This window comes from Periplaneta americana, chromosome 9 (genome assembly GCF_040183065.1).
Source record: "Periplaneta americana isolate PAMFEO1 chromosome 9, P.americana_PAMFEO1_priV1, whole genome shotgun sequence".
Classification (NCBI taxonomy): Eukaryota; Metazoa; Arthropoda; class Insecta; order Blattodea; family Blattidae; genus Periplaneta; species Periplaneta americana.
Window position 1 is genome coordinate 42186629 of NC_091125.1, and position 27201 is coordinate 42213829.

Sequence of the window (27201 nt, forward strand, 5' to 3'; positions counted from 1 at the left end):
CGCAAGGCTGACACAATGGAGTACATTTAGGTGGAATAACTTTCACAGTGCAAGTTGGCATATTATCATCATCCACAAACCGCTCATCATACATTGCTCCATTAGTTTGTCCTCCCCAGAAATCAATCAGAAGGAGACATTTGTTTGTGCCTACATAAGGTTTGAGGACAGTATCAAGATACTGCTCTAACAAACTAGAAGTCAGTTTCCCAGATGTAGAGCACGTGACTGCCATATTTTTGCATTTTGCCTCGAGCACTAACAGTAACGTTAACTTTCGGACTGAATTTTCCTCCAGGTTCTTGCAGACACAGAAACACTTTAGGCAGTAAATTACCAGCTGCAATAATGGAACACTGTGCCGTTTGTGAATGAGTAACTTTATTCACGTCTCCAACTGCAAGTTACACATTTTTTTCGCCTGTGTTCGTTAATATTCTTCTTATGTCACTTGTATATGAGCAACCGGTCTGGTTCGTATTGATAATATATATTTTGTCAAATTAGAAATCAAAGCGGTTGACTGTTTCTAAAACCGATCCTCAGATTTGCGTATTTCTTCCCTAGAGTACACTTCCTTGGAGGAAACCAGCTTTGTCACTTTGCGTTGTCGGATATGGTGACCTTTTAAAACGTAACGGCCCAACCACTGGTAGTAAATTCGAAATTAGATGACAAATTTTGATTTGCAGCAGCTAGTCCCCGTTCTTGTAATGTCCTAGTTGTTACCTGTTCATTTCTTCCTCTCGCTTCCACAAATCTATCATACACCCAACTGTCTATCATGTTTATTTTATCGTATCGAGTCCTTTCTGTTTGTATTTCCGGCTCCCATATGTTTAAAAGCCCGTTATGCTTTACTGCTGCAGACCTCTGATGCTGCAATGTGATCAGGCTCCAGTTAGGATGTTCTTTGGCCATATTCAACACTTTCATTTTCACGTCAAGGAGAACATCTTCATATTTTGGTTGTTTACCCGGACTAGGTTGGAAGTCGGAGAGGTCGCTTTCCCCTGAAGAAGTGGAATTTCCATCAAACATGACGTAGTGTTCTTCTAATTCACTCGTGGAAGGTTCTGCGAAGGAGTGAACTTCATTTTCGTGAGACAGCTCTTCAGCTTCGTTACACCTGAAGTCGAAAGTTTCCATAAACATTTTAATAACTTCCTCCCCGATCAGTTGTGAGTGAATAGTTCTTTTCGCATTAGAGTGAGTTCCAATAATCCCCATGCTTAAAAGCCGATCTAAAAATAGAAAATAAAACAATATTATAAGCAGAGTTCATAATAATTGTTAATGGTATTTGAATATATTCGTACTAGAACGATAGGGGTTTCATTTATTTTATTCATTGAATGTAAATAAATAAGGAATGAGTTGTTATTTTATATGTAGTGTCATGTACTTATTTTATAACATTACAAAATAGAATTAATGTAAGTTTACCTTGAAAATATAGGACTGCTTCTGTTGCATCTTTTCTTTCTTGATCAGACAGACTGGCTGTGAAGTTTGCGCTATCAGCTAACATCTTGTCCCCGTGTATAGATGATCCAGCAATTGGATTGCTGTCCATTATAATATTTTCTTCTGCATACTGTATTTTAAGACGAATACCGTCATACAACCACATCATAGAAAATCCAAAAGGAGACAGGAAGTGAAAGATAAACATTTGTCTGCATACCTTACACTATATACATTGTACGGCGCTAAACATGAGCAAGTATAAACAAGCGCCGTGCAGCGAGTAGGCTGTTGGGTGTAGGTTCTGCGTGCGTAACAAAGCGTTGATAGTTTTCACTTTTTTTTCTCAGATTACACGCATCTTGGAGGAAACCTCAAGAGGCAAAACAACCCTATTTTACACATTCTTTTATTATACAAAATCTGAAATATCTAGGACGAGGAATATGCGACTGTGAGCAAAGCTTCAAAACAATATATATATTTTTTTTTGTCTGTCAAACGGGAGGCCTAGGGAGAGAAAGCTGAACACGGATATTTTTATTTTCAGTGTACTTTCACCTCAAAAATTCCTGTTCGATCTGTAACATCGGTCTAACAATAGCTCCTTGTAAGTTCTATATACAACGCCTTGCGCATGCGCCGTAAACAAGAGCACCTGTATATATGTTACTTGTGGACAGCCATGCGAAACTTCTTGCATACATACAGGTAGACACTCGTCAAGACTCGAAACAATTTAGTACATAATTCAAACGCAGATTATAGTTAATACTCACATTCTTGATGCTTGTTGTGCCAATATATCGGTAGCTACCCAACTTTTCCCCTGAAGACTATGAGTAAAAGATTTCTATGTTATTGAGATACTTAATTTTAGCGAATAACTCCAAGTCAGAGGATACCTGTTTAGGGTGTCTTACGTTGGATAAATGATCATCTGTTTTCTTTTGTGCGTTGATTTCAAATAAGTCCCTGATCGTGCGTGAGTATTTGTATATTTATAAGAATTACAACATACATTTATAATAAAGTATAAGTTTCACACTCCAGATGTATCTGTCTCATCGGCAGTTTTCCTATTACTTTCACGTTTTCGTTCATCGATGTGGAAATGAAGTGTTTTACATATGTAATACCATTGAAGTTACAATACCATTTTCGAGGAAATAATTCGACAGTTCATCTAAAACTTGTATAAATAGTTTAATAAATAATTGTTATGAATAAAACATATCCATCAATTTAGAGAGAAAAAATACTTTTCTTTTTTTGTCCTACGGGGATACAGAGAAAGTAATTCATGTAATCTTGGTTATTTTCCTCGAAAGATTTCACAGCTGGTATGTCCGGCAGTGAACCTCACATTCTTCTTGACGAATTGTCAGCTATTTGAATGTCATCTGATTGACTTAAACCATGAGTCCATAAACGTTTTGGTACTGATAAGATTTAGGAGCAGAAGTTTCTTTAGTCGGGATGGTTACTAGCTACATTGCTTTCAGATGTTCTCTGCCGGCGACTTTTCTTCACTGTGCCAGAAAGGCGTTTTCAGTGGGACGCTCTGATCCACACTCGCGTCGCTTGTCTCGTATCTCCCACAAATCGATCTCACGTCTTAAGGCTTCTTCTTCAAAGTTGCGCAACGTCGTGTCTGCTTCCGGTAACTGAAAGTTCTCATTTCCGCTATGTTTGTTCAACAAGCAAATCACGGGAATAAACATCGCAAACAGTTTCATTTATCACAGAACCGCGTTGTAAACGAATTCCTCGTCCACCTTATTATTCTCCATTTTAAATATTTATACGTGATGTATTACAGAACAGCTTCTCTCCTCTCCTCTCCTCTCCTCTCCTCTCCTCTCCTCTCCTCTCCTCTCCTCTCCTCTCTTCTCCTCCTCTCTCCATTGTCCTTTATCCTCTCTCTCTTCTTCTCCTTTCCTCTCCTGTCCTCTTCTCTTCTCTCCTTTTCTTTTTTCTTCTCTTGTCTCCTCTCCTCTCCTATTTCCTCTTCTCTCCTATTTCCTCTTCTCTTCTCTGCATTATTCTTCTCTCCTCTCCTCTTTCCTCCTTTCTCCTGTCCTCTTTCCTCTCTGTTCTCTTCTCATTTCTCATTTCCATTCTCTTCTCTCTCATTTACAATCTCTTCTGTTCTTCTTTCAATTTTCTTCTCTCTCATTTTCTTTCTGTTCTCTCTCCTTTCCATTCTCTCATCTCTCCTTTCCATTCTCGTATCTCTCCTTTCCATTCTCGTCTCTCTCCTTTCCATTCTCTCATCTCTTCTTTCCATTCTCGTATCTCTCCTTTCAGTTCTTGTATCTCTCCTTTCCATTCTTGTATCTCTCCTTTCCATTCTCTTCTCTCTCCTTTCCATTCTCTCATCTCTTTTTTCCATTCTCGTATCTCTCCTTTCCATTCTCGTATCTTTCCTTTCCATTCTCGTATCTCTCCTTTCCATTCTCGTATCTCTCCTTTCCATTCTCGTATCTCTCCTTTCCATTCTCGTATCTCTCCTTTCCATTCTCGTATCTCTCCTTTCCATTCTCGTATCTCTCCTTTCCATTCTCGTATCTCTCCTTTCCATTCTCGTATCTCTCCTTTCCGTTTTTATATCTCTCTTTTCCCTTCTTGTATCTCTCCTTTCCATTCTCTCATCTCTTTTTTCCATTCTCTCATCTCTCCTTTCCGTTTTTGTATCTCTCCTTTCCATTCTCTCCTCTCTCCTTTCCATTCTCTCATCTCTCCTTTCCATTCTCGCATCTCTCCTTTCCATTCTCGTATTTCTCCTTTCACTTCTCATGTCTCCTTTCCTGTCTCTTCTCTTTTTCTGTGTTCTAATATGCTCTGCTTTCTTCTTCTCTCCTCGTTTTACTTCTGTCCTGATTTTATTCTGGTTTTCATTTATCACTTCTCTTTTCTTTCTTTCTTTCTCATTTTTTGCATTCGCTTCTGTTGTCTTTCTTCTTTTCATCTTTGCTTGATTTTAAAGAACACAATCGTGAGCATGGTTTCCTCCGTAAGCGAAGTATAGCTGAGCATCTCGTGTGCTAGAGTAACACTGTCTATGTAGATTTGTTTTTGTTAGGTTATTTTACGACGCTGTATTCTCTGCTAGACGGCACCAAAGAAAAAAAATGTTGGTAATTTCTCATTCATACTGAATTTCGACTGAATAACCTCTACAGTTGAAAGTATCGTTAAAAATGCTACGACTGTTTTTTTTTCTTCATACCTCCCTCTTAATCTTCCTTCCTTTTTTTTCATTCCTTCCCTCCTTCCTGCTTTTCTTCTCTGAAGTTATCTTTCTTTTCTCTTTCTCTGTTCCTTTCACTTGTTCTTCTCTCTTATCTTTCTTTTCCTTATCCTCTCTTACGGTTTTTTCATCTTTCCTCTTCCATTTTCTTCTCTCTCCTCTCCTCTATTCTCCTTATCTCTTTTCTTCTCTGTTTCATTTTATTTGCTCTGTTCTCCTCTCTTCTTCCCTCTCATATCCTCTTCCCACTCTTTCCATCGTCATTTTTGTTTTTGTATCTTAATTTCTTCTCACTCATATTATTATATATGCATTTATTTGTGGTTATACTATTCCATCTCTCTCTTTTCTGCCGCTCTGTAGAACGGTGAGTGTCGCTCGCCTCACTCAGTTGCATTAGCACGCATCACCAATCAAACAGAAGGGAGCCTCAGGCAGCTATTCATTTGTCCCCATGTAGTGAAAGTTGTGCTCTGTACAGATAATCCCAACTTTTGACACAACTCGCAAACTTTGACTTTTTTCCATTAAAAAAATAGCAAAAGGGAACTTTGAGAAAGCGTTTTTAAAAATTATATACTGGAATACGGGGCCGCCACATTATTTGATGCCTGTGTTCCAGTGGCGGCTCCCTGTCGTAGCCCAAGCTTTTCAACAGATCGCCCGCCGAAACCATTGCATTGTAGTGACAGAAAGGTTTATCAACGAATGAGAAAAAACAGTTCTATGCATGCAATGTACAAACATAGGAAATGAAACGCGTTAGTAAAGATAAATTTCATAAAGGACATACGAAAATAACATCATACTGTATGTAGAAGAGGGAGAATAACCATCAGTTACATTATCCGACTCTGGATGATTTTTATGTTCAGCATCAAAATGCGGCTCACTTACCACAGAAAAGCAACTATGCTGCTTTATAAAAGAGGTTAAGTTTGAACTTAAATTGAATGTTTAATTAAATTTTATGCATTTACATCTCGTAACCGAAACTTCCTTAAAGCAGCTTTGGTCTGGTTTCTTTATTAATAGTGTTCCATGAATCAAATGACCGAACTCTATTCTATAATGTAAGTAAGTTTAATTACTAAACCTTAGACTTCAACTTCGTTCATATAATCGTTACTATGTTTAGAATTTGATTTAACAAGTTGGAAAGTTACGCAACCCGATGTAGCAATGTATATGTTTTCTATTTAAGTTTATCATCTCCGTACTATAAAACATTTATTTCCATATCTTTTGATAATGTTAATAGGTAGTTTTATAACTTGATAATGATAATAATAATAATAGTAATAATAATAATAATTATTATTATGGTAATAACGATAATAATAATAATAATAATAATAATAATAATAATAATAATAATAAAACAATTACAATTCAATTTTTTTGTGAAGACTATGGATTACCTCACCCTCTTTCTCACTAAAGCTTACGTTGCTTCTTTTTCGTACATAGTATCCTTCTCGTGAAGAAATTGTACATTCTGTAAGCCGTAAAACTCAGAACTCTACAGTTTTCCTGGGTGCAAAGTATTAGCATGCCTCTCATTCCAACTCGTCCCAAAATTACGAAATATATAAAATTAACTTTCCACTACTCTCTAGTGAAAACGAGTTGTACAATATTTTCGTTATTTTATGAAATACAGTAATTAAATTATAATTATAGTTGCCGAGATGCTGCTGTTGTACAATAGTCCCCAATAAAATAAGATTTACTGTGACTCTCTTACAAATATGGTTACGAAAAAAATATTTGATTATATAATAATAATTTCCGCTCATATACTGCAATTTGCACGTCTCTCTATCAAAGTCCCTCCGAAAATAAGATTTACTGCGGTTATCTTACAAGGACGGCTACAAACAAGAATTAATGTGACTATAAGTTTGCTGTGTGAATAAAGTCCATTAATATAGCATACAGCAAGTTTATCTTCTCTTTATCAGACATAAGTGTTAGCATTTAATGTGTGTTCCTTCGGATAATATTCAATGAAAGCTTTCTTAAATAAACAGGATGTTTTATTCGTTAAATTTTTTATACAAAACAAACAGCTGATATCACTAAGTACTGTAAAGCAATGAGTGATATATTCGTAGTAAACAGTTTAAAAGACGTGACAAAATTTCATCGCCCGGATACCACAGTGCTCTTAAACTAAACCATGCAGTGACAAGGAAGAACAAGAAGATATTTTACGCCTAAACATGTCATCAGGATTTCATGACAGTATCGCGTAAATTGGTTGACCCTTCAAAATCTTTGCCCTCCTCTGTGTTTGAACCTGCCCCTGCAATTGACGGGATAGAAAAATGATAGCCGCAATAATCTTACATGTGTGAGACCGCTTGCTGCGTCCGGCACTGGGGTTGACGTCAGGGCAGGATTACGGCTTCATGTGTCGTATTTTCTCGACGGGCTCTTCGTTCTGTTACTCACCAGAGAAGATGGACGCTATTGCTGCGATGATGAAAGAAAACACGACGCCGGGACCGGCATAGTGCCGCGCCACCATGCCTGCCACAAGGTACATGCCTGTTCCTACACACGATCCCACTCCTAGGGATGTCAAGTCCAACGTGGTCAGGCATTTCTGAAACAAATTAAAAATGCAACAGGATCATATTTACGTGTCGTCATGTATAGCATTATGTGATATATTTTCCAATACTACCACATGAAAATTTTATGTTCCAGAGAAGAAATATGATCGGAGTACAAATACCACCTATAAAATATTGACATTCACGTGAGCAACAGGAATCACAAGTTCAGAGCCTTACAAAAACTGGAAACTGCATGTTGTACATACATACATACATACATACATACATACATACATACATACATACATACATACATAGGCCCACGTGGATTACCATTTCTTATGGTTTTATCTTATATTTCGGAGGTGTATTATCCTTGTACCACATATTATATTTATGTAATAAATAGAGATCTTAAGTTTTTAAAGTTCCCTGACAAAAAAGAAATATTCGATTATAAGAGGGAACCTCCCATCACTCTATGCTAGTAGCTTTCACCTTCCATATCTGTCAGTAACCCTATTTATAGGGTGTCCTAATAAGAGCGCCGGATTTAATAATGTGATTAAATGCAACAAAAACAGATAACAAAATAAATAAATCCTCCGCCAAACTTACAACAAGACTATGACGCAATGTCCCAACAATGTCTTGTTATGTTGGGTTTGCGGCACTGCTGTCTCCTCTGTTATCTGCTTTTGTTGCATTTATTCACATTATTGAATCCGACGCTCTTGTTGGGACAGCCCTTATAAATGTTCGTTAAATTGAAATTGTATTTTCATGATGGAAACAAGCGTTTGGTCTAAGGCGTTATTGCTGCTGTTAATGTAAGTGATGATGATTGTGATTATCATTTTTTTTTTTTTTTTCCTCTTCTGCTCCTTTTCACTTTCGAGCTTACAGTGGTATACGGTACAAAGAAACGTTTTGCCGAATGTGCCATAAAATTTACTTTTTATATTTTCATCTTGCTAGTTTGCCGGTAGACCTTAGAGATGTAAGTGTTGAATAAGGTGCATGTTTTCACCAGGACATTTGTGTGATGTAAATAAGTTACCGGGAACTCAAGGGTACGAAAATGTTGGGAGAATACTGTTTGTTCCTCATATAAAGGAGTAAAGTGAATGTAAATAAATCGTCTGCAGTGAAACACTTCTGAGATAAAAGTTTTCAGATTTGGTGATACATACAGTATTATTAAATTCTAGATGTTACTTACTCTTACCAGATCCTATAATATGCATACCTTAATATTTTTAGGCCCATATGTTTTCTATTCTGCCTCATGAGCTCCTCTTTTACTATGCAAATATTTTATTAAATTTATTCCATACCGGTAGTCATTCCTATTTATTATAATTATGAATATCTTATTTTATTATTTTAGATCATATTTTCTTTCTTCACATTGTATTTATGTAATTACTCGTTTCTGTTCATAAATAGTGTATTTGTTGTCACGCGGTGTTTTAACATATTTACACTGCTTATTCCACGTATGTACGATCGTTTTCCGTATTTTCCCACGCTTACTACATAATGCTTGTCCGTTGCCCTACTATCCCATAAACAGAATAAGCAGCAATACGACAAACTTGAGATTTTCATATTCAATGCGATTTTAATTAACATTTATTTGACCATATAATAAGGATTATTTTAGGCACAACATTTCAGAGTTTTCTTCAAATTATCTATCCCAGTATCAAATAGTGGACGCTTACCAATGCTATTGATAGGAAGAACGTCACAATTTTCTTACATTGAAACATTTCTGAACGACCAAAATATCCTGATATATGTACACAAAGTCACAAGAGGAAGAATCAAGACTGCCACTGCGAATGTGACATGTTTCTTTCCACTTCTGTATAATATTTACTCAAATGAAGTTGCACAATTCGGATATCATAGAAAGAGTGAAAGCGAAAATAGCTTTATAGCCATCCTGCCATTACCGTTCTCACAAAATGGATTATCTTTCTAGGTCAATAAAGAAAACTGAAATTTATGTCGTCGGCTTCATGGTGGCCGAGTGTCTATCTTGCTTTCCGCTATATTCGAAAGCGATGGATTTTCAACCTAGTTAATCATTCTTAACATGGTTTCTTTTGGAAAGACTTAAACACAGAATTGTCATGTCGCAGTACTACTACACTTAAAATACAATAACGACCGATCCTCGTGCGTGAAAATTCAACTCTGCCAGTCATCATTCTCATCTATCATTTTCTTAGGTTAGTAGATATCAGAAGAGTCTGACTTTGCGCGTCCGGAGAGGTTTATCTATTTCTGGAGATAAAAATATAATCATCTTCTAAAAACCTTACAGCCAGTTGTAGTAATTCTTATTAGATATATTAAATAATTTAAAACTTAATTAAAATAAAAGAAAATTGGAGACGAAAATGCAAATAATACCACGTGATGAAATTCGTTCTTTTATAGTTTATACTTAGTTGTATTAGAATCAGTGTCTTAGCCGTCATTGATCAACATAATGGGGATATGTATAATTTATTAAAGTAAAAACATTACATTATATTTGATCTTGTATGTTTCTTCATTAAATGATGACGGCTTATTTCTAAAAAGCACAAAATTCAAACCGAGATATACCTATTAATAGGGTGACCAGACGTCCTCTTTTGTCCGGACATGTCCTCCTCTTCAGGTCTTTGTCCGGGGTCCGGGCGGATTTTTTAAACATCAAGAAATGCCCTCCTTTTCGTAACTCGTATGCCTGATATTTTGAAATTATTTTATTTAACGCCTTTTTCAAGTAATTTGCCTGTAGGTGGCAGCATCGACGGAATATACTCTTTGCCAAAATCATAACTCTTTTTGCTCCATCTTGTTATGGTCGTTGCACACAGGCAGCTAGTAAATCGAGAGGTCGAGTCATCGAGGTGCGAAAGTAAATCCGTTTCCGCATTCTCAGCTTGCAGTCTATCCATTCTGCCCATTTTCTGTCCTCTTTAATAATTATAGTTCTCTTGACTTTCATGCTAATTGTAAAATCATTATCTTAATTATTTTGCAATAAAATAGATATTAATATACTTTTAAATGCGATATAAGCCTAAATCTGCACTGTAAATATTTTAATAAAATAGATATTGACGTAATTTAAGGTATAATGTAGGCCTAAACCTAAATCTACTTACATACTTTCTGTCCTCTTTTTTTCGAAGGATTACCTCGTTTTTGAAGCTTTATGTCCTCTTTCTTATCGATGTGAATCTGGTGACCCTACCTAATAATATATTTGTCTTCCATTTTTATAATTTCACGTTCCAGACTATGAATATCATCGGACGTTTAAGAGCGTCCCTATATGAAGTAATAAATATTATTGCATTTTTCCTCCGCTTGCAATATCCAGCCATCACGATTTTTACTCTTGGTATAAAAGAAAAGATTCATCTCCATTCTATAGGGACCGGAAATTTGCTCTTTATCTAGAGTGGTCTTGCAGCCATATTGGCTGAATGCCAGAGTCCCACTACAATATAAGTTTATAATAACCATAAGAGAGTGGGTTTAACTATTCGCTTTTGAAATTTGGTTTATATCTAAAATTCCTGCATATGGTCTGTTACGACTTCCCGAATTCTGCTAGTCTGACATTGTGAAGAAGCCCCTTCTGAGCTTGGAGTGCGATAAGGCGGATTTTCTCCTTTTTGACGATATAATGAGAGTCGAATTTTGGTGCGGAAGAGAAATGACTCTATCTAAACTTTTCCCGGAGCTCTCTTTTCGCAGAAAGGATTCTCTTGTTTTCTATAACTATGCTGTAAGCCTATATGTTCCGTAGATATATATATCCCATCTTAAGAAAACCACGCTTAAAATTATCCCCATCTGGCAGTTGTGATGAACGTTGTAACAACTTGACTACTGAAAACAATTACTGGAAGTAAATGATGAGCAGGTGATAATAATATTTGTCTTTGTCTCTTGCATAATCCAAGGCAGGGTCGCAGAACTGGGGAAGAGGGGAGTGGAATCATGGGGAAAGAGTACGTTCCCCCATCCACAAGGCCGGAGCCTTCAATGACGTTAGTGTGACGTTTGGCAAACACACTGTTCTCTCTTCTCTTTTCTTCTCCCCTACCGTACAATGACACGAGGGTTGAAGGGAAGGGATGAGTTACGTGTTTCGGCTTATGACGTGTGCTTCAATTGCAGCACAGTTTTGCGTACCTTATCCAAGGCAAAGTTACGTAGTGAATTGAGTGTCAATTTGAAACCCTTTACACATTTTGCCATTGCAAAATCCTTTGGTTGCTTCAACATCCATGACACAGTACAAAAATCAAAGTTTTAGTGCTGCATACCGGTTTCATCAAGGCAGGGAAATAAGGTCTGCTGGATTAGTTACCAATAATCATTCTCATTAAAATAATTATTCTACTTGACTGTAAAAGCTTGATTTGAGTCAACTGGCGGAAATAAACTATAGAAAAATGCTGCATAAGCCTAACATTGCTCAGTTTTGTAATTCATGCTTAACACAGTGAAGGTTTTTACTTATTACTTACGTTATCAAAGTCTGTAGTTACGAACGAAACAATTGGGCAAACATAAACTATGTTCATTTTAACACATCTTGATATCGACAGATAGCTCTGTATGTTTTCTAATGTTTGTGTTGAATTTACAGTCTATAAGTGACCGTTCATTGAATACTTACGTATATTCACTTATCATTATTCTATTCCTTCGAACAATAATTGTCGGTTCTTGAATTGAGATCACAGCATCAAAAAACTGAAACGAACAATTGGAGATGTAGATAAAGTCTCGAAAGTTCTTGAAATGATGGGAAAAGAGAATTAACAGAATTAGTAATAACGATTTTACGGAGTAAAGATGAATTACTTCGATACAAAAAAGAGTGATAATATGCAGAATTGTAGACCTACTATGTGATAATCATATTTAGAAGATGAAATCAAATAGAATCTTGTGAGTAGTTATAAATGGATTGCTTCTAGCAAAGAGGAGTCTTAGCAGGTGCAGTAGAAGGTAAAGGAGTCTCATTCTGTTTAGAGCAGATAGGTAACTATTAGAAGTAAGAAAAATAAATTTCGATGTTTTGGATGTCTATTAGAGTTATGCTGTTATTTATTAGCGAGGATTATTCGGTTTATTCTGATCTCAGAATTTCAATAAATATTGTGTTCCGAATTCTCTTAGCATTATTATAATTTTTATGATCACAGTTTTCATTTGGTCCAAGTAAAGTTGAATACTATTTTCAAAAATTTGAGCGTATATTATAATGCTCCTAATGTTTAAACTTATGAGTTGAAGTACCAAATTATATAAATATATTTACAGAAAATTCTACATAACTAATACAATGTTGTTTTATATTAGGCATTAACTTTATTTGTCCGCAGTTTGCAAAAGAGTTCTCTTTTGCATTTCTCTGATTTTATATTTCCCAGAGACATCTTTCATATAATTTTGAAATGAAGTAAGACAATAATTTTATATCATTATAATAAGTACGTATGTTCTTCTGTTATTGACATGCGCTGCATTTAAATGATCATAGACATATATATATATATATATATATATATATATATATATATATATATATATATAATTTTAAGTACTATTAGCTTTCTTTCTTTTAATTTTCCTAGGTGATGTTTAACTATTATCATCATCATCATCATCATCATCATTATTATTATTATTATTATTATTATTATTATTATTAATGTGTTTTATTAACTTCATCGACGTCTTCCGATTCCCAACAACCACGCTTCTCGGTTCATCCATTGACCTTCCTCAAGTAGTCCTCATTGAATTCCTTCATTGATTCCTTTTCCCACGATGCTCGTATTCTTATTTTTCCTTTCTCTGTTCTTCCATTTGGATACTTTTCGACAGTCTGTAATCTTTCTTTCTTTGTACATGGCCACACCATCTTAATTGTGTTCTTTGAATATAGGCAATGAGTCTCTACATCATTGTTATTTGAGAACAGAATCCCTGATCATTTATTTCCTTGACATGTTTTGCCTGACAAACGTAAAACGCTTGTTTCAGGTGCCATTAACTTAAAGCTGAATCTTTTACTCAATTGCCATGATTCAAAAGAGCGGGCTTATGTTATAATACAAAAATATTGTAACATACAGTCACAGTTATTATCTTATAAAATGTTATTAATACTTCATATTTCTTATCTCACTTTTCTATTTATCTTCGTAATTTCAGTTTCAGAGATCAATTGCACTGTGTTCTTGCGGAGATTAAGGCTCGAGATGGGCTGTAGCGCCATGGGTGAGTGAATTTATTTCAGTTGCTTGGCTTCTAGATATATTTTATAATTTATAACACCTAAATTATCTTTATATAATTCATTCACGTCATTTATTTAACTGTCACACAGGGTTGAGACTTGAAGCGCAAAACATTTATTTCTGCATAAAATGTGAAATACGCGTAAAACACATCATTAACACAAATAATGTTACATACGTAAAAAAAAAACGCTGACAACCTTTAGTATTTCTCACTTTTATATTTTACATTAAGTTCAAGAATTAGAACTGGAGCCTGTTGATTTAGAATTTCAATTTCCTTGCAAGTGATTACGTCCTTGAGAAATCAACGTCAGCATAAGGGTGCAGTGTCTAGGTGTCCGGGTTCGATCCCCAATCAGATCGTGATGGCATTTGTGATGCACAAAGCAGACCATGCAGAGAGCTTTTCTCGGGGTACTTCCGTTTCCCTCTGTCATTCCACCAACACACTCTACCTTTCAACTATGAACTGTAGGGGAAACCTGTGTAAAACGGCCACCTTAATTTTAAGTGTTACTTGACACAACTTTCGGTGTGCTCAAGAGTCTAAATTTAAAGGTGTGAGTTGTATATCATCCAAGGACAGTGATATGGCATTTTTTAAATTTTGAAAAAATATATATATTGTCGAAATTAAAATTTTTCAGAAGTGTAATATAATGGCCGTTTTACACTGGCATCTGTGTAAAACGGCCCAGTGTATATTATGTTAGAAAAAATATGATGGAAAACATATTCAGTTGAAAAATACATATAGTTACACGATATTATTTATTATCGTGAAAGTGGAACATGTTAATCTAATTAACTAAGATCATATAATTGAAAAGAAAGCATTAATATGGTATCAATTATAACATGAATTAGAACATTTAAATTTAATAGTCTAGCGATGCAAACCGCAGGTGAAATCATCGTCTGCTACAGGATCAAGTCCAGGAAATTCTTCATGAGCCCATTTCATGCACGACATACAGCGAGCCCATCCTTCACCACTAGCTGAAATGGAGTGGATATGTTCTTGACAAAATATGCATTCAGCATCTTCCTCATCGTCTAAATTCTCTTCGCTACTTGTAATTTCAATGTTCTTAGTATTCTTCTTTTCCAAAATTATTTTATGATACGTTTCTTTTTCTAACTATTTTCTTGAACCTGGCTGCTTCAGCTTTCTCTTTTAGTTTTTCAGCACATGGCACCTATATTCCTTTCCTCGACTCGCCGTCTCAGATTGGTTCTAGACAAATCATACATTTTGCTTGCCTTTGTGGTTCTTATTTTATTTTCCTGAACAGCTTTAATGGCTTCCCTCATGTTTTCCCTGCTCCAAGAATTTCTATCAGTGTTCCTAATACGTCTACTTATAGCCTAGTTGATACTGGAAAAGAAACCGAATTACTTGTAGAAGTTCTAGTGTTTCAATGTATTACGTCAGAGATATCAGAGTAAAACCATCAAGCACGGTGTAAAACGGCCAAGCACTGTGTAAAACGGCCACCGTGCATGGCCGTTTTACACCGAACACATGCATCTAAACAAACAAGCTTATGGCATAACACCGCCATCTTGAAGTAGTTTCGAACACATGCATGTTAAACTTTATAACCTCTATTATATCAAGCAGTAGATAAACATTTCACGTTATGTATATTATGTATGAAATTATATCAAATAATAAGTAGATACCTTAGATCAGAACCTCCAAAAACAGTTATCACATCGAAATAATCATAAATTGTGAAGACAGCCATCCACGACTTTACAGACCACTTTCAGAAGCAGTTCTGACGTAGTACACTACATAATCGGCAATATGGCAATGCTGCTAAAGGTATGCTTACACATGGCCGTTTTACCCAGGTAGGCCGCTTTACACTGGTCTCCCCTAATAATAAAAATAGACTGGGATGAAGTCTTGGAGGGGTAGTACGGGTCTCCAATGCTGTTATAGAAAGGTCTTGGGGCTGCAGGCTCCTGGCGCTTATTAGAATATTCGTCTGCGGATGGAACATGGCTCTATCATGGGCTGACAGGACGTCCCATCTATCAGCATAGGGTTCATAAATTCCACCCAGGCCACATGTCGGACTTGGACAATTTTCGCATATTTGTAAGGTGCACAATGGACCAAAGTATGGCTAAGTCTAAGGACCTCGAAAACCCAAGCCAATGGTACGTGTTATGCTCTTTAACTCGCTATATGATCATGTGAGTGGTGCCAATGTATATTTTTAACTAGGTTGTTTTGAGACGTTTCATCAACTGCTGTAGTTATCTGACGCCTGAGTTAAATGAAAGTGATAATGCCAGCGAAATGAGTCCAGGGTTCAGCGTCGAAAGTTACCCAGCATTTGCTCTTAATGGATTGAGGGAAAACTCCGGAAAAACCCCAACCAAGTAACTTGTCCCAACCAGGATTTCAACCCGGGCCTGCTCGTTTTATGGTCAGACATGCTGTTATTCCACAGCGGTTGATGTTAATTGATAATGATGAAGTAATCGAGTCATCATGTTATAGTCACATGTTTACCCTAGCATTCCTCCTCGTGAAAAATAAGGTACTCATGTCATGTAATTGTAATCCAGAACCTTATTTCTGAGAAAGAAATAGAAGCTTACAGAACTACAGCTCTCCCAAGTCAGTTCTGAACTTCTGAGCATGGAGATATCTGGAGGGAATGTGGAAATATGCACAGTTCCCGCATACGTAGATCATATCTGCAATGCTTGAGAAAAGTGGCGTAAGTCATTTTCCACAAAAAATTTTTATTAATTTATTGACAATTTACGGAACATCTGCTCGCTTGGGAAAAGACATATAAGTATTTCTCCCATTGGAATAATTCATACCGAATAAAATCAAATCGACCTAAACCAGAGTGAAGACAGTTTTTTCCTTCTCCTGTAAAATTAACATTTTTTACTTCTGCCACTTTTCCCGAGCACTATAGATATGACGCTCCTATTTCAATGCGTGCACATCGTTTGATATACACTAAAAAAGTACATGCATTTTTTGTCTTTGTCTTCAAATAAAGACAACCTACCGTATGAAAAAACTGTACTCTGTTCGCAACCCATAGACATACACCGTACAAGCTTACCAATCGGTACGCGAAACCTTCTTCTCGAGTCTGTTATCGTGTGAAGTAGAAGCATAGGACTTATCATAAAAATAACAAAGTAGGCCTAATTAGTGATTTATTCTTCAGAATTAGTGAAATGTTCGTTTATTGCATCGTGATGTATAAAACTGTTTTTTTTACACTACTGCAAAGCTGAGTTTGTTTCTTCATCAATATTCTGTAGTGAAAAAGATTATAGTTTTACTGTATAGTTCAGATTTCACTTTGATACAGTAAAGTAGGCTACAGGTTTTTCAACTCTGTCAACACTTAATATCGAAATATTGTCTCAAAATGGTTGTAAATATCACGGATTTCTCTTTTCTTTTCGTCTAGTGTTCTCTCATTATTATTGGTTTTTACTTCAAGTTATAGTTCTATAGCATACTGTAGTAGCGCTTCTTGGTTACGGTGAAAGTCTGTATTATTCTATTGTTGTCGTTTTCATAGTAAATCAGACGATAATAAGACTGTGGCAATAAACAGCCTATGTTTGAGATGCTGGATAAGTGGAAGATGGTTATATTCACTAATGATAGTAAATTTATCTACTGTATTTAGCTTCCAAAGAAAGGACTAGTAGACAGTGGTAACCTTCAGACAACAATGAACTAATTAAGAAGAATACACAGTGTATTGAGGCTGACGTGGAAGATTATACTTAACGGTAATTATTAAATGTATAAAATAGCCTACAATGCGCGAGCTGTCAAATCCATAATAATAATAATAATAATAATAATAATAATAATAATAATAATAATAATAATAATAATAATGATAATGTTATCCTGAAGCTGATACACGACAAAATGAAAAACGTGTTTACTGTAACTTATTCATACAGCTTTATCAAGCAAATATGATGTGCACAAAGCCGAATTATTTGGAGAAATTATTTTAAAGTTTTATATATGATAGATTGTGTGTCAGTCCATCTGTAGAATTCCAAGTATATTTATTGATATCATTATGCGGGAAAGTTATACTTTTCACAGTTAAATTTTTTTGATGTGGCAAAATTAACTAACCTTACTCCAATATCATCATTATTTGCATGTAGGCTCTCTTTTCAACATTCGGTTTAAAATACCCTTCCGTCCTATTTTAGCATTGAAATCCTCCAATAAAATTTTCATATGACATCTAGATAAGTGATATTTCCCTGCACAACAACAACAATAATAATAATAATAATAATAATAATAATAATAATAATATCATCATCATTATCATCATCATTATCATCATCATCATCAATCATGGCCACCGACGTAGCTGAGCAGGCAGAGGCGCTTGCCTATGCGGAACTGCGCTCAGGCGAAAGTTCGATTCCCGCTTAGTATGATTATGTGGTTGGGTTTTTTCCCCGATGTTTTCCCCAACCATAAGGCGAATATCAGGTAATCTATAGCGAATTCTCGGCCTCATCTCCAAATACCATCTCGCTATCACCAATTCCATAGACGCTAAAATAATATAGTAGTTGATGCAGCGGCGTTAAATAACCAAATATAAAAATATCAATCATTATCACTTTCCAAATGCTCGAAGAAGCCCTCACAGAACTAAGAATCGACAGTGGATTTCCCTTCTGTTACTTGAGTGTTGGAATCTTTTTCGTCAACATTTAAAACAATGCCCAAGCAGCACACAATCCAATATTTTTTTACGCACAAAGGTATAAGTTATTTCTGAAAATATTCACATTTCAGTAATGACGATTAATTTTCAAAACTCCCCTTTATATTGAATTCGAATAAATGTTCTATTCGTTTAGTTATGTCAACAAATGCTATAAATTAGCCTTCTTTGGCATTTAAAGTAGATTTCAGATTCATTAGGTGGTGTTAGTAGCGATAGATTTAATAGTTGTATGTTACACTGTAGAGCTCGTTAGCTTATGAGCCAATTTGCAAGTTGTCATTGAAGTTGTCAAAAACTTAAAACTATAATAATTAAAACAAACACGTTTTCAAATGTTTTTCAAACTAAAGCTTTTGAACACGCACATTTAAAACAAAGTGAAAAGTGTTTATAATTCATAAATCGTAAAACTAATAAATGTAATGCCCGAAGCACTGCAATACAACACATCTGGGTTTGTTCTACATAAAACAAATAAAATGTTCAGGTGTTTGCAGTCTGACTGGTGGTCATAAAATGAAATAATGAAATTAAAAATATGCTACAGACACACAGAGTTCATAGAAAAATTGAGAGACCATTATTATTCTGCAACTCAGGTTACGATTCAACAGTATTCACATACATGGTTGGTTTCAGAGTCAGGTTGATAGTTTTAAAATTAAAAAAATAAGTAGTTTGTATAAAAAAACGAGCCAGGATGATATGAGTGTACTTTTAGGTACCAAGGAATCTTTTGAGAACAAGTTTCTTAAATCATAAAAAAATGCATTTTGGTATATGGTATGAATATACTGTAAGTGCAAAAAGTATTCGAAGACAATGATTTCAAGAAGATATTGGGTTAATTTTCTTTCGATCGTGAGTGTAATAAACCTAATGCGCATGTACGGTCAAAAGTTAATGCCCCTCATTTCTTTTCACAGTATACCGGTACCGTATTTAATGAAAATTGTTACAGTTTGGAAACAATGTAAATTATGTTGCTTCTTCACAGAGTCTACTATAAAATCTCAAGCACGTTATATGGCCTTACGCTAGTGTGAAACGAGTACATAATTATATTCATTGCTGGTACCTGCTTTTGTCGTACTTGACACTTTCTCACTGCATCAATTACGCTGTTGTCATTTTAAAAACGAGTTCCACGAAAAGCATCTTTAAGAGACCCAAAGAAGTGGAAGTCTGACGGTAACAGATCTGGGCTGTAGGGTGTTGGGGCAGTACAGTCCAACCTATGTGTTCCCGGGTTTGTAGATTTGTGTGAGGACATGCACTTTCATGCTGGAGAGCAACATTTCTGCTGGATTCTAGTTAGGTCGAACTCGCCGGAAACGTTTCTTTTGCTTGTTCAGGGTCCTGATGTATAGCTTTGAGTTAATGGTTGCTTCTCTTGGCATCACATCCACAAGAATAACTCTTTCACAATCCCGTAACTTTTCCTGCAGAGGGGGCTGTCTTGAATCTCTTTTTTCTGGGCGATTGAGAATGATGTCACTCCGTTGACTGCCCTTGTGTCTCCGGCTCAAAATTGTCCACCCAAGTTTCGTCACCTGTAACGATCCGGGCAAAGAAGCACCTTCTTCGGCTTCACCAAATTTGGATTCTATCCCAAACAGATCGTGTGACATTCGTGATGAAGATACATATGCGAGCAGATTTTAACCTTTGACTTTGGTTTCATCTGCTTTCGATTTCATCGCTGTTGCATTATCGCCATCGCTATATTCTCCGTTCATAGTATTCTACCGGTTAACATTCTAAAACTTAGATTATTAGATTCGAAATTTGCGAGTGAATCCTGGTTAAGTACGATTTATAGTTGGAAGTCGATAAAATTCAGTTTTGATCGCTAGAGAAGGATAGTAAATTTATGTCACCAGGTAAAGTTTCCTGCTACATGTTTCTACCTTCCACCAAATCGTCTTAGAGCTAAATCTTGGATTAAGGTTGCAGATATCTGTGCGGACATTATCTCGTCAAAACTTAAGGCCTAAACCATTCTGACAGCGATAGCAGGAAATAAAATAGTAGCATGTCGAGTATTGTTACAGTAAAACAGTAGGATACATTTCCATTAGGAAGCCGAAATTGTTAAGAAACTCGTTTCTCTATAGTTGTGTAGATTGGCTTGACTTTTTGAGGGTCGGACCCGAGACGGATCCCTGCAGTTAGGCTTACATTTGCCTGTTGTACGGCATATATACGAGTGTGTGATGATTGTCTAAGTCCGACACATAGTGTGAAACTAATGCTCATAAGTGATCCTGCCTCAGTCCCGAGAGCAAGGTCCCATTCCCAGATGATAAACCCCAGGATCCAGAGTCCCAACCTCTTCCTTCATCAGCTTCGGAAACTATTACTAGACCCAAGACTTCATTCCCAGCCTATTTTCGATTCTGTGGTGTTATGGCAGAAGCTGATATGTACAGTAATGGCAAAAAAACAGGACTGACCCTTGTAGCTGATTTAAGAGCCTTGTTCACTCCAGAGCACGATAGACTGGTAACTAAGACTTTCGTGGTTCGAATCCTGCCTGAGAAGGAAACTTTTTTTTTTGTTCCTTATTCAAATTTATTCCCAAAACTTTTCAATTGCTGGTAAAATTCATGTTCTGGGAATAATAAGTTAATTAAGCAGTAAAATATCGCTGTAATCGAAAAGTATTGGGAATAAATTTGAATAAGAAACAAAAAAAAGTTTCCTTCCCAGGCAGGATTCGAACCACGAAAGTCTTAGTTACCAGTCTATCGTGCTCTGGAGTGAACAAGGCTCTGAAATCAGCTACATGGGTCGGTCCGGTTTTTTTTTGCCACTACTGTACAATTTTTACAAAAAATATATTGTTGTCTACATATGTTATAAATGCTGTTTTTAACGTAACGGCAAAACAAGGTATGTCTATTCTTATGAGTAGCTAACATTAATATTAATAAAAAATATATTCCTGAAATGTAGCTAAAACCTAATTTTTTCAGAAGAAGGCATCTTTAAAACTGCTCTCCTGTAAAATAAAGAAAATACACAGTTTACGTCATAACACCATAGAATTATTGCAGATGATAGATGAAATAAAAGAAGTTTGAGCGTGTTGATAGAATGAAAGAGTGAGACGAGGGTACCCCGAGAAAAGCTTTCTGCAACTCCCGCTTTGTCTACCACAAATTCCATCATTACCTGACCGGAAGTCTAACCCGGGTCACCTGGATGGACGATCAGCGTCTTAGAGTTTGATTCACAGACGCGACAAATTTTGTAGATTACAGATGCTGTCATCTAGTCTGCTGTCAAATAATCTGAAAGCTAGAATTTATAAAACGGTTATATTACCGGTTGTTCTGTATGGTTGTGAAACTTGGACTCTCACTTTGAGAGAGGAACAGAGATTAAGAGCATTTGAGAATAAGGTTCTTAGGAAAATATTTGGGGCTAAAAGGGATGAAGTTACAGGAGAATGGAGAAAGTTACACAAGGCAGAACTATATGCATTGTATTCTTCACCTGACATAATTAGGAACATTAAATCCAGACGTTTGAGATGGGCAGGGCATGTGGCACGTATGGGCGAATCCAGAAATGCATATAGAGTGTTAGTTGAGAGGCCGGAGGGAAAAAGATCTTTGGGGAGGCCGAGACTTAGATGGGAGGGTAATATTAAAATGGATTTGAGGGAGGTGGGAAATGATGATAGAGACTGGATTAATCTTGCTCAGGATAGGGACCGATGGCGGGCTTATGTGAGGGCGGCAATGAACCTGCGGGTTTCTTAAAAGCCATTTGTAAGTAAGTAACAGATGCTGTCAAGTAATAATTAGAATTAACCTATATTTAGTTACTGCACCTACATTTTGACATTTTAAACAGCCATGTCGAAAGGCAATTGCTGTAACTATATATGCTAAGTATATCAGATCAAACGAAAGGAGGATACGATAAAATCAGATTCTTTCTTGGAAAGAGTTGAATAAAAATACATGACCTGGAATTACGTGATACTGAGGGTTTCATGTAGGATGGCCTTCGGATTATGAGATACAATTTTATGGAGCAACCTGGTCTCGATATGGGACTATAATAGATCATTTCTTGCGAGATATTAATCTGGAGGCGGAATTTTTCATATCAAGTTTTTATCTTCTTCTCCCCTTTATCTTAATCTCCGGGATCATCTGACGCTCTTAAATCAATTCTGCATGAAACCGCGCATGCTCTCAAGAAAAGAATTTCATAAAACCTGCAACAAATGCGTCATCTCTTGATTCTGAGCTCTCATAGTACCTGCTCATGGTCGTAAAATATTTTGAAGGCCTTTTAAAAGGAAGCATCAGAATTCGCAATGCATTTTACACAAGTCGATACTCGTCTTTCATGGTGCCATATCGGAATTATTCAGACGTCAGCGTCAACTAGAGAGATTCTTATGCACATACACATTTCCAGAATCATTGATACCACAAATGTGATTATTGGCATTAAGCTCTTTCTGTGTTTATATTGATTTGCCCTAAAATATTGGTCGAATTTTGTCCATATTTACTGTAGTATATACGATAAAATTTATCCGAGAATTAAGCACAACAAATATACCGGTAATAGTAGTAGTGATAAATAATGAGAATTTGAAATCAGAAACACAAAATGATGATTTAGTTCAAATTAAATCAGATATCCTTCGTGATTCTTTTGTACTACGAGTACATAGACTGAACGACACAGTATAGCTAGTATCGGGGAAAATGGTTTCCTGAAAAATTATATTATTACGGCTTATATGGGCGAAGGTTCTACAGAATTATTTATATTAATTGAAATTTTCTTTGTGATTGTAGTCTTAGGCCTAAGTTCTTATCTCATTCGGAGTAAGCTTAAATGGTTATTGATCATAGAGTATAAATCTTTCTTGTTATTATTAGTTGAATTTCCGCAGAACTAGTAAATTGTTACAAATTTACAAACGTTTGCCCCAATGCTTAGATTTTCGTTCTAACAACTTAATTCTTTTTAGATTTTACAACTCTTAATTATCTATATTTAAATAGAAAAATAATTTTATAAAAGATTACTATAGCTATTTTACGTGAATTTGTATCAAACGTATTTATCCGTAAAACGTACTATGCTATGTGAAGTCAAATTTTTTTCCACTACCTTATTATAAAACAGGCAATTAGGCTACTCCACTGCTTTTAAAGCTTTTTCTTTGACTGAGCTATTCACTTGTTTACTGAGAAATAAACATTGTATTTCACAGTTTTCTGAGAAATAAAAATTTCATTTCACAGTTATAACATAAATATGATACCCATGATAAGATGTGCAGCTCTGAAATAATAAGCATTATTATTATTATTATTATTATTATTATTAGTAGTAGTAGTAGTAGTAGTAGTAGTAGTAGTAGTAGTAGTAGTAGTAGTAGTAGTAGTAGTAGTAGTAATACATTACTTAAATAAGAATACCTCCTACGTAAGACAAGGAAAAGGTCCGAACCCACAACGCAAGCTAATGGAAATTTACCCGCTTATTCCTGTAGGAAACTAAAAGGTTATGACTGTGAGAGAGAGCAAGATTCTTCTGTTAAGTTGGTCTCTCTATCGACCATTCTCACGCAATCTTCCTATAATCTAGAATTATGGATACCACCCGCCTTGCAAAAATACTCCATTACATCAAGAGAACGAAGGCCATGGCAACCCTTGAGACAGTATTCTTTAAACACGAGCGTTAATTTAAGATGTATGCATATATCAGTAAAAGGTTAATTCACAGATTTTCAAATTGCTTGGGAATACAAGCTGACGCAGACCCAGTTATAGTCTATCAGTCGCTTCCATATCCAATGAAAATGTGTTTACTTACTTACATACATACATACACAAACATACATACATACATGCATGCATACATACATACATACATGCATACATACATACATACATACATACACACATACGTACATACGTACATACATACATACATGCATACATGCATACATACATACATACATACATACATACATACATACATACATACATACATACATACATACATACATACATACATACATACATACATACATACATAATTACAAAGTGGTAAAATATCTGAAAACAACATTTGCGCTGTTGAAGTTATTAAATGATAGGCTATCTTGTTTTTGTACGCATTATCTTGAAAGGATTATCATTAGTTTCCAAGTTCAAGTGATTTTCTCTTCCCCGTTTTCAATATCATGTTGGAAGTTTGTCTTTATACATTGTTGTAAATGGCAGTAGATACTTCGCTCAAACATCAAAGAGAACAAGATCATCTCGATCGAAAGTGGAACTAAAGTCTCACAAAGTTTTCTTCGCTGGAAACTACATAACTTAAGTTACGTACCTGGAACTAGAACTAGAGATCGTCCACCTCTTGTGATGGATTTCATTGCTATCATCTGTTTATACTCTACTACTATCTGGCATAAGCATCTTCTCTTTCAATGGAAGGAAATTTTTGTAGTTTCTTTTTCTTGGCCGGAGTGGAATATTGTAGACGATTGTTATAAATTTTCTGTTAATATTTTCAGGGGTTTTCTATACATCGATTTATTATTCAAAACTTGAAGCTACCGCATTTATCTTTCTCAATAAAAACTGCAAACATGACATTTCAGAACATAGGAGGAGTGATGGTAGGAGGAACAAGAATAAAGTGCATAAGATTTGCTGATGATATGGCGTTGTTAGCAGAAGAGAAGATGATACTAAGGGAAATGCTTACTTACTTACAAATGGCTTTTAAGGAACCCGAAGGTTCATTGCCGCCCTCACACAAGCCCGCCAGCGGTCCCTATCCTGTGCAAGACCAATCCAGTCTCCATCATCATACCGCACCTCCCTCAAATCCATCTTAATACCATCCTCCCATCTACGTCTCGGCCTCCCTAAAGGTCTTTTTCCCTCCGGTCTCCCAACTAACACTCTATATGCATTTCTGGATTCGCCCATACGTGCTACATGCCCTGCCCATCTCAAACGTCTGGATTTCAAGTTCCTAATTATGTCAGGTGAAGAATACAATGCGTGCAGTTCTGTGTTGTGTAACTTTCTCCATTCTCCTGTAACTTCATCCCGCTTAGCCCCAAATATTTTCCTAAGCACCTTATTCTCAAACACCCTTAACCTATGTTCCTCTCTCAGAGTGAGAGTCCAAGTTTCACAGCCATATAGAACAACCGGTAATATAACTGTTTTATAAATTCTAACTTTCAGATTTTTGGACAGCAGACTGGATGATAAGAGCTTCTCAACCGAATAATAACAGGCATTTCCCATATTTATTCTGCGTTTAATTTCCTCCCGAGTGTCATTTACATGTGTTACTGTGCTCCAAGATATTTGAATTTTTCCACCTCTTCGAAGGATAAATCTCCAATATTTATATTTCCATTTCGTACAATATTCCCGTCACGAGACATAATCATATACTTTGTCTTTTCGGGATTTACTTCCAAACCGATCGCTTTACTTGCTTCAAGTAAAATTTCCGTGTTTTCCCTAACCGTTTGTGTATTTTCTCCTAACATATTCACGTCATCTGCATAGACAAGAAGCTGATGTAGCCCGTTCAATTCCAAACCCTGCCTGTTATCCTGAACTTTCCTAATGGCATATTCTAAAGCGAAGTTAAAAAGTAAAGGTGATAGTGCATCTCCCTGCTTTAGCCCGCAGTGAATTGGAAAAGGATCAGATAGAAACTGACCTATACGGACTCTGCTGTATGTTTCACTGAGACACATTTTAATTAATCGAACTAGTTTCTTGGGAATACCAAATTCAATAAGAATATCATATAATACTTCCCTCTTAACCGAGTCATATGCCTTTTTGAAATCTATGAATAACTGATGTACTGTACCCTTATACTCCCATTTTTTCTCCATTATCTGCCGAATACAAAAAATCTGATCAATAGTCGATCTATTACGCCGAAAACCGCACTGATGATCCCCAATAATTTCATCTACGTACGGAGTTAATCTCCTCAAAAGAATATTGGACAAAATTTTGTACGACGTCAACAAAAGTGATATTCCTCGAAAGTTACCACAGTTGGTTTTGTCCCCCTTTTTAAAAATAGGTACAATTATGGACTCCTTCCATTGATCTGGTACAATTTCCTTTTCCCAAATAGCAAGGACAAGTTTATAAATTTCGCTATATAATGCACTTCCACCCTCTTGTATTAATTCTGCTGGAATCTGATCGATACCTGGAGACTTGTACTTTTTCAGATTTTCTATCGCAATTTCGACTTCTGAAAGCGTGGGTTCGGGTATAAATGGCTCAGCAGTTTGTATTTCAATATCGTCCCGATCATTTCTATTTGGCCTATGTACATTTAGTAGTTGCGCAAAATAGTTTTTCCATCTGTTTAGGATTGATGGAGAGTCTGCAAGCAAGTCACCATTCTCATCCTTGATCACGTTTACCCTTGGCTGATATCCGTTCTTAAATTCCTTTATACCCTTATATAAATCTCGAATGTTTTTATTCTTACTATTTGTTTCTACCTCATTCAGTTTTTCCTTCAAGTAACCTCTCTTTTTATTCCTAAGTGTACGACTTGCTTCCCGTCTTTCATTGAAATAATTATCTCTCTTCTCCTCAACTGGATCCTGTAAGAATTTCAATTTTGCCTGTTTCCTTCTTTCTACTACCATGCAACAATCTTCATCAAACCACGGTTTCTTTTTCTTAGTTTCATAATAACCTATGCTCTGCTCAGCTGCAATTTTGATACTATCTCTGATATTTTCCCACACGCTA

At 35.9% G+C, this 27201-nt stretch overlaps 1 protein-coding gene across 1 annotated transcript in view; it reads right to left on the reverse strand.

Annotated features, from left to right (window-relative positions):
* LOC138705862 (solute carrier family 7 member 14) overlaps nt 1-27201 on the reverse strand; it is a 317782-nt gene that overhangs the window by 121995 nt on the left and 168586 nt on the right. The window contains exon 3 of the mRNA XM_069834549.1: nt 7178-7331. Coding sequence (XP_069690650.1) covers nt 7178-7331 — 154 coding nt within the window. The remainder of the gene's footprint in view (nt 1-7177; nt 7332-27201) is intronic.